Here is a 15,707-nt window from a genome sequence, read left to right on the forward strand (position 1 = left end):
GTTTACAATTCAACAGCTACTAACAAATTAACTGGGTTTTTTTTTCTTAGCAATTTGCTTCCTTCTACCTTTAAGAACATCAGATAAAGGCACAAAGAAAAGATAAAGTTGATTGTTGTTTGACAAGAGGTTAGAGATCTCAATTTCCGCAAGACTCTGCTTCTCAATTTTAACTGCAATTTTGAGTAAATCTATACATTAATCTTCACACAGCTGGGCTACAAATTTCAGAAATCAATACTTCACTGAAAGAGCTTTCTAAAGTGCTATGATTCTGAGACAATTGGCCTACGGACCTTTCAGCACCTTGAAATTAGTTATCCTTGTGGCACATTTAATTACATGCTGATCTATTCAGTTAATACTACTAGGAAAAGATAGAATTTACTTGCAGTTTTTGGATTCTTTATGCCACTGTGGGTTGTAAAACTACCTTAAATAGCCAGCTTTACATGACTAATCACCAATTTGCAGCTCCAGATTATTCAAACACAACACAGAGCAGAGAATAAGGTTGCAAGTTTACAAGAGATGCTTAATGTACTCTGCAGCATAAATGCACATCTCCCACCTGTCCTTCTCTTTCCCTTATCATAATCTAAACAGGAAGAAACGATGGCTTTCCTTTCATGCTCCTCTCTATAATTTTGCATTGGTGTCACTGAATAGAAATGCTGTATTACAGAACACCTTCACAGCACAAGAGGCAACAAGAAGGATCACATGCTGTACCCATACATACTGGTTTCTTCAGGGGAGGACAGGAACATCAAGCACATGCTTCAGTTTTTTCAGTATGTCTTGCACAGGCAGAACTAAGCACAATAAATACACTTCTAAACACGTGTGTAAAAAATCACCACTGAATAACCTTCCTAGTATATAGGAAAGACATAGTTATTATCTATTTTTTGATGCTTGCAAAGACTTTTGCATTTACAGCAGTGAGAACTATGACAAAAGAAAACAGCACACTATTGCCTGTATCAAAAACAGAACAGGATGCAGTAGGAACCTGGAGATGTAATTGGCTGGTGTATGCCAGTATGCTACAATGAAATAACAGGATAGTGTTCTGGAGAGAACATGAGACACAGAAGATGTACAAGGGGTCTAGAGTTTTGGAAAATTCCATGCTGATTCTAGGTTTCCACATCAGTCAATAAATTAACTTCACTAGGATTTCCCACCCCAGCAAGCTTAGCTATTTTCATAACATGGATACATCCAAGCAGGAAACACAGCATCAGACTTACAAAACAACCAAAAGATTTCCATCTTCAAGTAATTTGGCTACTTTATATAATATTTTATGATAAACATAGAATTTCGAATATTAATTAAACATTGGTTATACTAGCATACAGTCATTATCTACCTGCAGAACACTTGGTTTCTGAATTTAGCTGCTCTTCCTTGGCGTTAAGCTGTCTCTTATTTGGCACTACAGGAGTGGCAGCTTGTACCATTGATCCTGACAAGGCATTCAGAGTTGTCACAAGCTCTACTGGCAGGGCATCACTGCTCTCAGCTGCTGATGGATCGATGGAACAGTCATGACCCTGACACTCTAACTTATCAGGCAATGGGTTTTTAACTTTAAGACTCTCAGAATCACTAGGGTATCTCAACAAATCACTGATGTCAACTTCACTAGTCTCTATATTCTGTTCAGTGAATACATCCGTGAAAATCTTCCCTAGGCATCACAGTGAGAGATCTGTATCATTATTAAGTGAATGCTCTATTACTGTGTTATCTGTGTCAATAATGGACATGCAGGTTCTGCAGCAATTATCTAAAACGTGTGGAAATCTATCTTCTTGTGTCTGTTCCTTTCAAACTGTTATTTGTCTTCCACAGGGTCATGTAGACAGAGGCTTATTTCTGGAAAATGATCTTGATTACTTTATTTTCGTGATATATAAAAATTAAACTTAAAAACTTTAGAAAAAAGAATGGAGCAACTCTTTCTAAAAAGCATTTAACTAAAATTCTCTTTAGTCAACTCTCTGTCTAAATATGTGTGTAAATTTTATTATCAATTTTTGCCAAATCCACAAGACTCAAAGCCTTTCTTCATACAATATATTAACAAGAGTTAGACTGAGCTCTCAGTTTCAAAAGAAGTTTCAACTTTAGCTGTAAACTTCTATAGCAGTGAAAGTCCAGGGCAAAAGAGACTAAATCTGGTTTAGTCAAAGATATATCATTGTCAATGGCAATGGCAAATAACGTGAGAGTGTTATAAGGCTTTAAAAGAAAGACATTAACATTTCTGTCACACAGAAATAGTGACAGTAAAAATATTCACAATAACTTAAAATACATAGTAAAACACAATATAGACGTTTTGAATATGTGTTTATGTGGATCCAATACAGGTATGGAGGATTTGTGTCTCACAAACTTCAGTTCAAAATCTTAGGATTTTAAGAAGTTTGCATGGTGCAGTTTCCACACTGAGTATAGAACACAAAATCATAATTGTTCTTGGAGAAGTAATACTGCTGTTTTTCTAATCCCTTTGAGCTACATTCAACACAAGCATCCATTCTTACACGAAGAAATTTCTTTCCTATTTTTTTTCCCTATCCCTGTTTTAAATGCTCTGCAGGAAAAAAAAAAAAAAGATGCCTCCAGAGACCAAAACCATGTTTTTTTCTATATAACATTTGTATATAACGGCACTTGTACTAGTAATACTGGATCTAAGAAAATCTCTCAGTGAATTTTTGGTGTCTTGCTGCCAGCAAGTGGCAATACTAGGCAATGCAACAAACTTTTAACCACTGGTGACATGATGTAGATAAAGCTCACACACAATAAAGTAGAAAGGGCAGAAATATGACAGCATACACTCATGTTCAGTTTGCAAGCTAGTATAAATCCCTGATTTTTTCTTGGAAAACTATTCCTCTGCCAGATGTTTCCTATCTTTAACACGTGCATCAAATTGTTTTAAAGTACTGATTACTTTTTACTTTGCTTTATTGAATTACACTTCATTTTTACACTCTTCTCTAATTCACGTAGACTTTAAACAACTGGGGAGAAAGAAACCTTAACTGGCATAACTTTCTCTGCTTGAAGAACTCCAATATAAACAGCATGTTAGATGTATTACAAATTTCCCAAGAAAAAGGCTCAGTGCATTTGTTGAAGAGTGGGTGAAATTTTGCAAGATCCTAAAAATCCCAAAGTCAACTGAAATCCAACCCTTAAATGTGACATGTTCACAAAACTCCAGACACAGTAGTCCAGGAGGGGTCTCATAAGAGCAGAGCAGAGGGTCCACCAGGATTCCAAAGTCCTTCTCTGGCAGAGCTATTTTCCTGTCAGCTATTCCCCAGCTGGACAGGTGCCCGAGGTTATTTCTCACCAGACACAGAGCTTCGCATTTCCATGTGAATTTCATGAGATTCCTCTCCTCCCAGTTTTCCCATCTGTTCAGGTCCCTACAAATGACAACGCAACTATCCAGTCTATCAGTCATTCCATATCAGCACCACCTCTGAACTTGCTGAGGGTGCAGTGTGTTCCATTTCCCAGGCCACTAATGAGGACATTGAATGGTACTGGCCCCATGACTGACAGAATAACCACAACAGAAATCAGTGCTGCTACATCATCAAAACCAAGAAAACTAAGCAAGACTAATTGTGAGGCATCAGAATTCTGTGCACAGATAATTTATAGATTTATTTTGTATTTTCAGGGATACACAAAACTAAGATATTCACTGACTCACTGCTGGTTGTCAAGGCGTATGTCCTGACCTTGCTTCAAATCAGTACATGGAAGCCTGTGAAGGCCATTGGCTCATCTCACTAAAGATCCTTCTGCAGAACTCAGACCTTGCTAGTGCCAACAGCCAGTACCCAAAAAGTAAAATCCACTGTAGTGATTATTTCCAGCCTTCTCACTCCAGGCTCTTAAAATATCTTCTCTGGAGATACTCACAATGCATTCAATCTGCCTGTTCTCCAGAGACTTTTAATAACAGGCGATCTCTGTTTCAAGGAATTTAGAGTTTGTTCTATGGGACTAATCCTGTACAATGAGAATGTTTCATTTAATAAACCTATGTTTTTATATTAATAGCTGTATATTTTTCAGGAAAGAATATCCTAGGAGATTTCATTTTTTTCCCTTTGTTCTTGAGATGGAATATTTGACCCTGTCATCACTCATATTTGCTGGAAGACATGAACAATAAGGACAGCAGAACAGAACAGTATTTTTCTCTGATAAGGACTACAGAATAAAACAGCACAGCCTTGGAGAAATAGATAAAGAATATAACTCAGGCAAACAGAAGCCATGAAAAATGCAAGCAGGATGATAGCTCAGCTCTGCAAGGCTGACAAACCAGAAGTTATGCAAAACAGTAATTCTGTGCTTACTCAAAAGCAGGAGTCAAGGAACAGGCACCTAAAAAGGACACAGGACATTGAAAACAGCCAAAGAAGACCCTAAAGAACCACACAGGGACTTCTGATAAGGGTTGCAACTATGTAAAATAAAGTAATAGATATACATCAAGTATGGGGGGATAGCTAATGAGTGTGTGACTGGTGTGTATGATAAACACTCTGTTCTGCTCAGGGCATTCAGTTGGAGGAAGGATCCTCCAAGTGACCACTGCTGTAAGGAATGTAAAGAATGCCTGCTCTCAAATACTCAAAAGTGTGTTAGAAAGTTTCTATGCGGCCGATTTCTGTATCAATACTGGTCTCAAATCTGCCTTTGGTGAATTCTACCAAGAACTGCTTCTTCCCTGAAATAAACCTCAGTCAGGATTCTTGGAAAAAACCAAATAAAACTGATTTATGTAGAATCCTAACTTTTTATTTGTAGGTACAAATCAATGGGACTAGATGGTACAGTCATATTGATATGATATCTGCGTTAAGCAGAGTCTTTCACAGCAGAAACTCTGCCACTAGTTATTTCTGGCCACAAGTAAGACTCTCCCAAACAAAAGGACAGTTACAGAGAAGCTCTTCCTCCTCAGAGACCTTCCAAATGCACTGCCTGTCTCATGGCTTTTATTGGTGGGGAACATTTTAAGCTACAAGTGTCTTCCTTCCTTCAGCTTAAATAACACCACTAATAGATTATATCTCATGATGATGTCTTTCCCACCTCACTTTCACTACTATGCTCCTACCCTTGTGAATTGCAAGCTTAGAAACTACAGTTCTTACAGAAAAAACAGAAAATAAAGCCTAGCTTTAAAGTTGTTTTCAATGTGCTCAGCATCAGTGTCAACAGCTATATGCTTGCTTACCTTTTCTTCTGAATCCTTCTGAAATCCATTCAATTCAATATCTAAATTTAGGAGAATAAAAAAAATATTTTAGTTTTACTTTCCACTTCTGAAAGTTCTTTATTGTCTGTTAAAAAAATCGCATAATTTCCTACTTAAGGCTTAAGTTTCAAACCTTAAAAATTACTGTAGTCAAGTTCCCTAAGTGGAACTGACAATAAAATTTCTGGTTAGGCTCTGTTAGTCACCAAATAATATGCCAGAGCTATTTTGTCACATTTCCTCACTGTAGTTTAGAGTCCTGTGTTTCCAAAGACTATCAGCAGATGGAATTGCCACCCATTTCACATGATGAGACCTAGCCTCTGCCCTCTCTAATTACAGTGCAGTTAGACATTGCTGCTAAAACAATCCAATAACTTACTGCCTCTGGATAGTGAGGATCCCAAACCCCCTGATCTCATCACCCTGTTTCAACATCCATGTGACTCCCTGGAAATTTCCTAATCAAAAATAAGGTGAACGTTTTTCTGTTGAATTACCAAAAATGAGCTCAAGTGGAAGACGGAAAAACAGACGGGGCAGTCCTGCATTTTGGGAACACTGAGGAATGGAAGTACAACTTAAGTAACAGCACATGGTACACAGACCTGCGGAACAGTAGCATTTTAGTTTCTCTTTTCTTACAGATGCGTCTGATTCTTGGATATGTTAGAAAGAAGTAGGAACCCTCCATGACCTGTCTATAAGGCATTTTAAGCACCATGCGGTCTGTAACCTCTGTCAGAAAATTCCACAGCAATGAAATAATTTTAAACTGGATATATACCACTGGCTGGAGAAGAGGGTTCTTCAAAAAATCCTAACAGAATGCTTACAAACACAGAACTTGAAGTCCTTGACTATAAAAACTGAACAACTGTTGTAAGAAACACGTATAGTCAGATTCTATATAAACCCATGTGGATACTCATCGTCAGCTTTATAAAATGATTTTCTCAAATGATTTTGCCACAGCTAGAGCAACTCCTGGTTTTGTACAAAGACAACATACCTACAGAATTATCTTGCTGTTCTTCTGCAGCAGAATTTAATGAAAAACCAGGCTTAGAAATATTTTCAGTAGGTGATGAGTGGTTTATCCAACCCCTAGAATGAAATAATACAATAAAAAAAATCTTAAAGAATTGTAATCTGCTCATCTTAGGAACATTTTTACAGTACTTTGAGTTGGCCACTATCTGTGGAAACAGCTGCAGTTATTTTAGAGATATACTTTTCTTTACAAGGACTTCCAGATTTCCTACATGGGGCTAGCAATGTTTCCACATTTGTTCTCTAAGTGAAAAAAAGGCCTGTTCTATTCTTTGTTACTTCTTTCTATATTTCTGTTATAAACCTATCTTCTACTGAAATCCTTCCATAGTTTCCACAAACAAAAAGCCTAATATTATTTATTACAAGTTTTTATTTGTCTAATGGTTTTCCCCAAGTTCCACTTTTCTTGCTGGTTATGCTTTTAAACCATTTAAGGTAGTATCATCAATAAAAATAAGTCCAAGTACAGCTTGAACCATATTGGACATTGAGCTACTACCAACATAAATACAGATCCTTCACTAAGCAAACAAGAAAATTTTTCTCAAAAGAACATTGGGAATAAAACAACATACAAATGAAGTATAACACAATTATTTAATTACATTATGCCTGACTGGAATTCCTATGTGATGTATTACACTCACTTCAGTAGGGACTGAGACTGGTCAGATGCGCATGCCTCTTGAAGTACCTGAAAGAAGAAAAAACTTAACAAGTTAGTAAACACAGAACTTTATTGTTCATTTTCTCAGTTTTACTGCAGGCTTATCTTCTTTCTTCTGTAATTTAGCTTGGAAATGGAATTCATAGATCAAATTATTACATACATTACGACTAAGATACAAAAGCATTCTACTTTTTTTTACTTTAGTTTACTTTTTTTTACTTGTACTATTTGACAAAAATGTTTAAAAATAAATCAAGACTATAGAAGAAAACGTTCACCCACTAGGAAAACAAACTGTTGCAAAAAAGATACGATTGCTTCAAACTTAAGAAGTTTCATACATCAAAGGACCAAAAAACAAGGTATTTTAATTTCAACTCACAGTTTAAATATTTTATTTTGATAACTTTTTTTCATTAAATAAGACACGGCGCTGTTCCAAAGACTGTGATGTTTACTATACTGCTCTCAGTATCCCTATAAATATCATATTTAAGGAACTTCAAGACTTGCAATTCAAGATCAGCCAGTTCTGAGTGACAGGGCTGTCACAAGCCAACACAGGAAAGGGCAGGTGGATAAGGAGAGCACTGATGTCACAGCAGGAGCCAAATCCCAAACCCTTATAACTTGGATCTGCTTTCTGTGCTTTTGCCAATAATGCAGAGATCTCCCTCAGGAGGGAAAAAGGAACCTTTATACAAAGTCTAAGGCAAACCAGGAATGATTAAGATAGTCAAGTGAACTGCAGAATGGTTCTCTCACCAATGAGCTAAGACTGGGTATTACCACTGGACTATCCTCACACTGGCTGCAATTTTAAACAATTCACTAATATTTGGACAATATTATCAGCACTAGAAGACTTTAAGAAAGAACTCCTCGGTGTGGACACTAAGTGACAGCTTTTCTGGCTTCCACAAGGTACTAGCCACACAGTAAAAACAAACATCTTAACAATTACTTCAAGAGCAAGATGTAGAAATTTCCCAGTAGCAAGGACTGCCAAAAGGTTTCCAAGGAACAGAACAGAATCTTTAGTTTGTGCAACAACTATTGACTGATGTAATTCCAAAACCCGGCAATGAGACGGTTTGCAGAAAGTTATGTATTTTGCTTAAATAAGCCCTTCAGGTAAATCAGACTGAATATTTACACAGAACATTATCGAGAGACCAAGCAAGGTCAGGAGAATAACAGAACGACTACTAAACCTCCCTAACTAGCTAACATTGCTCAGAGAGACACTTTAAAATCTCAGCAAACTACCATTATAATTCAGAAGAAGATGCTGTTTTGTCCTCTAAAAAGTTAGCACAAAAAATCAGTATATTGCTCACTGGTTGAGAGATCTTCTCAAACCAAATACATTACAAAACCAGTATTTTTGGCCACTGACTGAAGTACTGGGAACAGCTTTTCATCCTGCCCTCATTTTTGGTGAAGAATTCCTGCAAAATCTCAATAATTTTTCTCACTTGGAAACTTATTTATACAGACAACTATATGAGGGGACTCTGGATGTTTTCCAAAAAGAGACTAATGCTTAAAAGCTGTTAGGTGTTACCTAAAAACTTCTGGTGCACTTCACCAAATAGTGCAAGAAAAATATTTATAAAAAAGGGGAAAGCACAAGCTTACAGTCATTACACCTGTCTGAACAAGTTATAGAATACTATGTTAACAGATAATGAAAATGACTGGCTGAAAAGAACCTGGATCCTAAAAAATCTGTATATATGTCTACTGCATCTCTGGCAGATGAAAATTCTTAATTACAATATTTTACATGATGGAATCAAAGAGAGGACGACATATCCTAAGTCCCCCCAAATCCATCCGAAGTACAAAGAAATCTAACACACTCTGGAACAACTGGAACAGATGCTTCTTTTCCTAAAAACATTCACAGCCATCTACTCTGCAGGAACCTCATATCACATCACATCTAAATGGTGTATTCATATATGATAATTTCTCAGGACAAACTAGAAGGAAAGCTTCTATGAAAGTACATTCCATGTTGGCTCCTGAAGTGGTTGAACAGCCACACTGGTGCTATGTACACATACGGGTATCAAAGACAACAGGCCAAGACCATTCCTTACAGTATTCAGTAAAAATTTAGAATTTTATAATGTCCTCAAGCTGTGCATGACCAAGCTGCCAGTGTCTTGCTATACAGATCTCACCAAAACAAAAAATACTAAGAATTGCCTAAACTATTTGGTGAAAAGTATTAGGTTGCTTTGCTTTTCTGACTTTATTTTTAGTGAATTGAGCATTTGTCCTTGGGATTGGCTAGTCTGGCAAGAACCATGAAGCCAAAGGCTGAGGTTATGAAGCAGCTAGTCAGATCATCTCACAGAGGGAAAGGGAAAAAAGCCAATGTGCACTGCTCTCATTCCCTCCATGTTTAGAAAATAATGATAAACCTCAGTCAAGACAATCCTCAGACATGAAAGGAGAAAAATAAAGTTATGGAGAAAACTTTTTGAAATAACAGCATCTTTTGGATTTTATGTACTGTTTCCCACACTGTCAGTTGAGACAAATTTATTCGCAATTCTAGAATGAGCTGTAAAACGTTCACTTCAGTAGAAAGCATGTCTTTTTTCAATATGCCTCTTGTCATCTAGGAAGCAGTCTAGATCTTTCTAGAAAAACTCTCTTTTACTGGAATAAGGATACACAGATTGTGGGCTTTGGACTGGTGAATCCAGGCTAAAGACAGAGTAACAGTCACAGTTAAAAGCAGAGAACCTGTTTGTCTCTAATTCTTTCATGACCCTGCCATATGCAGGTGGAAAGCTAATTACTCAACTGAAGAGATGTTTATGGGTTGGCTACCAACCACAGTAAATACATTAAAAGTTGAGCTAATTAGCAGATTAGGGAATGCAGAATTATCCACAGGGCAAAATAATTACCCCATCATCATGCAGGCAGACCTTCTATTCTGCATTTTGGATTATTATCTCTCTCCTTTTGAAAGAAACAATTCACCCACCACTGGATCATAGCTAGTCTCATAATGAGTAACCCAGGGTGTATGCTGGCACAGTCAACCCAGATGATTACCCTTCAGCTCCTGAAGGGAACACAGGAAAAAGTCTGTGCTCCACAACTTCGCCATCTTTGTCCTGGGCTTGTTCCTCAAATTTGAAAAGTTATAATCTCAGGAAATACCAGAGAAGACACCTGGATACATTCCTGCAGACTATAGGTCCTGCAGACACAGGTGACAAGACGGAATTCAATGCAGCTGTAAGCCACCAGATCCCCTCAAGGAGAGGCCCAGTGGGTTTATTAATAATTAACCATTAGATATGCTTAGAGAAGACATTATCATTGCTGGACTTACTGGATTTATCTGTTCTGCCTTATGATAACTGTGGTCACCAAGTTTCTGTATAAAACAGATTTCTGGAGAAAAAGCTCCTAGGAAAAAAACAAACAAACAAAATCCCTAATAATCAAAAGTTTTGATTGTCTTAATTTCTATGTAATTTTCCATAATTCCATAACTTTTTACATAACTCAGTAACTGAGCTACATGCATCAAAACTTCTGAAATGCAATGGATTTAACTGGCTAAATAGTCTATCACACTAGGTTTTGAAACTACATGAATGAAATAGAAATTAATAATACCAGGCAGCAGTGGAAATTGATTTCACTTAGTGTTCCAGGACCAACCTTGATTTTGCACTGGATATTAGGTCTTTCCTCGTATTTTTTTAAACTACTGACTGCTATTTTGGTAACCTGCCTCATTCATATGACTAAAATACACCTGCACTCCTAGAGAGCATCATGTGTTAAATGACTATACAAATCAAGACCTTCTCTCTCTCTCTCTCTCTCTCTCTCTCAAAAAAAAAAAAAAAAAAAAAAAAAAAAAAAAAAAAAAAAAAAGAAGAGAGAGAGAGAAACTCTTAAGGTTAGACCCTATGCTTGAAAACTAAGACATTGTTACTGACACTAATAAAATACTAATCAAATGAATATTTACACTATGTATCTCCTCACCAAATTACTATTATACAAGTATGCACAAAATTGTGAATGATGAAATTCTAATTCCAACTTACTAAATGTAATATGATGGAGGCAAAATGCTGAACATATCACCATCTGTTACAATCTGTTAAACTCACCACTCAACTTTCAGACAAATGCCCACTCCACAAATGGAGCACAGTCAAACTGACATGCCTCAAAACATGTATGTTGAATGTTGCAAGGATTTAATTCCAGTGGACAACCATAGGAAAGCTCAAAATGGGATGATGTTTCTCTCCTCCTCACTTAAGACTATTGAGCAAATATAAAAGATTCAGCATTGGGAAATCACAGCCATCGGAGCTTCCACAGATTTCAATGGGCTGAAGATAAAATTTGCATTAACTCAGGGCAGGCTGACAAAAATTATGGTCCACTCAGTTCTCCAAACTGGCAAAAAGATAAACACAACCAAATCTGGAAGAATACCATATGCCAATGAAAGAATAGCCAGTCTGAAATATCACTGAAATAAAACCTGTAGGATGCAAGTCAAATGGAACATATAAAAATGTCAAGGAAGTAATGTGAAACGATTATGTAACTAAAACATGCTTACTCATCCAGCGTGCTCTATGGGACTTATTGGGGAATATTTTAAGAGCTTAAATGAGCGTGCATTCATTCGTGCTAAAAGTATTAAATGGTAAACTAAACATAATGCACTGAAATATCGCGCCTCGAACTTTTTATGTTAAAGAGAACAGATATACTAGGAACATTAATGGGGTTTTTAAAATACCCAAAGCAGCTAGGGTTACATACAACTGTTATGCATATAGAATCCATCTATTTTGTTCTACACAAACACTTACACAAAAATACATACATGTACATAAAAAGGATATCCCTATATATAGCTCAAACATTTCTCAAGTCAGGGATTCTCAGTCAGAGTGGACAGGAAGAAGAGAGAACTCAAGAGCAAACCTAATCAAACATTAAAACCATGCTGAAGAATCTTTTAAAATATGAGCTAAAATTAGGAATGGAATCAAAGAGCACACAGTAACTAAGCATGAATTTCATGCAACACCCAAGTTTAAATCAGGACTCAGGCAAAATCCAAAGCAACAGTTTAGGGAAAAAAAACCAACACAGACTGAAAAAAAGTATCTGTCCTACCTTTATTAATACTTATCTCAGTTGTTAAAGCAACGTCCTTGTTAAGAAAAGCCAACCTTTGCAAAATAAATAAAACAAAAGGTCGTAAAGGAGTTGTAAGTATTACAGTCCTATAAACTCAAAGGGCATCTGAAAGCACACATCCCAGCCCCTGTCCGTGGGGACGCGCCTGGGCGGGCACTGACACAAACAGTAAAAAAACCCAAAAACCCAGCTCTAGGGATGTATTTGATTTTCTGCATAGAAAACCATAACTAGGGAGGCACCTCGCTGCTTTAACTGTTTCCAAGAACTACCGTGCCATACAGCCATCACAGAGATCTGCGTGTGGTTTCAAATCCTTGGTATACCTTAAAGGGTAGAAGAGATAATGTCATGAAAATTACAACAAAGTTGCAGGGAAATAGAATTAGCACGAACTGTATTTAATAGTGTTTATTTTCTCCGAGTTGTTCTCTGCGACACTTCACTTTTGCTGACTGAAATGTTACTAAAACGGTGGGTCCTGAGGCATAAACTCCGAGGCACACACAAGGTGTGTGAAAACAAACGGGAACTATTTGCAGAGCTAAGAAATACTGGGTCTGGGAGCACATAAAACGGCTCTGAACACAGCGGGGAAAACAAAACCAAACCAAAACAAACAAACAAACAAACAAAAAATAAAAGAAAAAACTCTCAGCTCGGGAGCGGCCGCCTCAGCCGCCGGCGCCCTCACACAAGCAGGTCGGCAGGTGCCGCTCGCAGCGACACCGCATTACCACCTCCTCCTAGGGAACTCCTCTTCCTCCACATCACTCTCCGGCACAGAGCCCTCCACCACGGTCTTATCGCTGTCCGTGTCGGTGTCGTCGCCGCTCTCCGGGCGCTCCATGGCGAACCCGCTCCGCTCCCCCGGCACCTCCTCGGGCGGCCGCCCGCCCCCCTCAGCCGCGGCCGCCATCTTGTGGCCGGGGCTGGCTGCCCCTCGGGCGGGAGCGGGCTCGCAGCGCTCCGCTGAACCAGAGTGCCGGCAAGCAAACAGCGTGCTGTGTGCGATCAGACGGGGCTCATTTCTCCGAGTCTGTGCGCCTCTAACGCTGCCAGCTCAAGAGTCAGAAATGGTCGTCTGCCCAGAGAGTTTTAGAGAGTGAGAGGGGTGTTGTGAAACAGTGTCTTATCAGTGAAAAAGGCCGGACAGCCTCAGAGGGGGAACCCCTGAATGGAGGATTACTTGGGCTTTGACTGCGTAGTCTGGGGTCTTAGAATCACAGAATGTTGGGAGGTTGGAAGGGGCCATAAAATTCGTCTAGGCCCAACCCCCTCTGCCATGGGCAGGGACATCTCCCACGAGACCAGGTTGCTCAAGGCCTTATCCAGCCCGGCCTTGAACACAGCTGGGGTTGGAGCATCCTGGGCAACCTGTTCCAGTGTCTCACCACAGGAGCTATGTCTTCCTGATATCTAACCTAAATTTCCCTTCCATTAATTTGTACCCATTACTCCTTGTCCTATCACTACAGGACAAAAAGTTCGTACTGAGTTGCTGTCTCCTGCTGTACCTCTTGTCACCTGGCTGGAGCCACAGGTCCCTGTGCTGGTTATATACAATGGATCAGTGCCAATTCCCAGGCTCTTAAGTCTCACAGTGGGAGATTTCTACCAGTAACTCAAGGACCACCATCTCAAGAAACCCACCATCCCAACAAAACCATGTATTTGAGAACGGGTGAGCATGCAGACACATTAGCATGAGATAAAAGAGAAACATTCAACTAATTAATAAGAGAACTAACTAACTTGCAATCAACTGTAAATGAACTGTGATTTCTTTGTTTGCTATATATATATATATGTATGTATGTATGCATGTATAGAGTACAGAGTTTTAAGGATTGGTGTGCTTTATTTGTGGAAAACTCCACCTGGAACCCTGAACAGAATAAACAATGTCTCCTCTCTAAACTAGGCTCTGTGTTCAGAGAGTCCCTAAACTGGCAACACTTCTCTGCCATGGTTAAGTAGCATACTTCGTGGCTACCAAATAATGGTTCATGTGCTCATGAGCGGGAACAAGTTTGAGATAACCAACTTATGAGCTGGCGGTATTTTCAGCATTTGCAGCAGCACACTTCAGTGGTTGTCTGTCAGTTACAACAGCATTTTCCTCAGGCAGGGCGTTGTGGCACAGCTTTTCCTGCCATCTCCTGGGCAGCAGGGCAGCACTGCCCCCGAGGCCACTCGGGGTCATCTTAAAATTATATGAGAATTACATATAATGGTTGAAGAGGTACAAATTGCTGATTTGCTTTGTCTTAGTCATACACATATGCAGTTAGAGCAAATGCTGCACATATTAACAAATGATGCAGAAATCTCACTGCTAATACTTTACACTTTTCAGCTAATGAAGGTGAGATACTGAAAAAAACACCATTGTTAAAAAAGAAGCTAGCAGGGGAGGTGGATATGCAGCAGTAAATTAAGATTCGTAAACATCATATCGAAGATGAGGATGAAAAGTGTATTTACATGTTAAAAGGCAGAGCTAGCACGATTTCATCACTCGCAACAGTTACTTTGGGTGTTCTTCAGAAACCTTTTCATCAGCACTTCCTTTTTTGAGAATGACTTTAATGCTTCACGGCACAGCGCCGTGTGGAGCTGCCAGAAGTATTTCAAAGTGAGGTGGCACATGTAAGGTGCAGTTTGGGGAAAGCCGGGGCGCGGATCATGCACTGAAAAAACCTTTGCAGGTATTTGTATTATATACAAACTGCAATTTGTATTGCGGTTTAACATGCTCAGCCCCAGACACACGGAACGGCCCCGACACCCTGCAGTGCTCGGTGACTCGGTGCCCCAGAGAATCACACAGTCGCTAGGGATGGAGGGAACTTCTGGAGATCATCCTCGGATGCCCTAGCACAGGTTACACAGGAACGCGTCCTGGTGGGTCTCTCAGAGCCTCCTATGCCTCATGAACCAAAAACTGCACTTTCTCTCTGGCCGAAAGCCATATATTGCTTTGCCTTGGCCTTTGCCTTCACCCTCGCCCCGAGAGTCAGGGCCACCGCTGCTTCCCACAAAGCGCGTGCCGGGCATTTCCACGCTTTTAACGCCTCGGCAAAGCGCGGTATCACCGGGCGGCATTGACGCGCCGAGGAGTTCGCCCCAGGCCCAGCCCGTGACCCAGCCGTGGCCCCAAGCCCCATCGCCGAGCCCCATCCCCAGCCCCATCCGCAGCCCGAGAGCCGGCGCGCCCTCAGCGCGGCCCGGGGCGGGCCCGGGAGGTGGCGGCAGCGCTCCATCAGCGCATGCAAAGGAGGCGGACGGCCGCCCAATCAGAGGCCGCGAAGCCGGGAGCGCGGCGCCCCATTGGCGGGCGGCCCGTGGCGCGATGGCTCCTGATGGCGCGTGGGGCCGCGCGGCGCTCGCCGGGCCGTTGCCGCGGCGACTCTGCGGGTGACGCGCGCGGGCGGGGCGTGGCGCGCGCTC

The 15,707-nt window shown here is 40.0% G+C and overlaps 1 protein-coding gene across 1 annotated transcript in view; it reads right to left on the reverse strand.

The window, feature by feature from the left end:
• ANKRD31 (ankyrin repeat domain 31) overlaps positions 1–13,181 on the reverse strand; it is a 63,559-nt gene extending 50,378 nt beyond the window's left edge. Inside the window, 9 exon segments of the mRNA XM_066182246.1 lie at positions 1,358–1,393; positions 1,395–1,855; positions 1,858–1,907; positions 5,286–5,334; positions 6,327–6,421; positions 7,018–7,064; positions 10,405–10,481; positions 12,231–12,286; positions 12,995–13,181. Coding sequence (XP_066038343.1) covers positions 1,358–1,393; positions 1,395–1,855; positions 1,858–1,907; positions 5,286–5,334; positions 6,327–6,421; positions 7,018–7,064; positions 10,405–10,481; positions 12,231–12,286; positions 12,995–13,173 — 1,050 coding nt within the window. The 5' untranslated portion in view covers positions 13,174–13,181.
• Positions 13,182–15,707: the final 2,526 nt, after the last annotated feature.

Source organism: Chamaea fasciata, unplaced genomic scaffold (assembly GCF_029207755.1).
Source record: "Chamaea fasciata isolate MVZ Bird 193981 ecotype frontalis unplaced genomic scaffold, bChaFas1.0.hap1 SCAF_4, whole genome shotgun sequence".
NCBI classification, from domain to species: domain Eukaryota; kingdom Metazoa; phylum Chordata; class Aves; order Passeriformes; family Sylviidae; genus Chamaea; species Chamaea fasciata.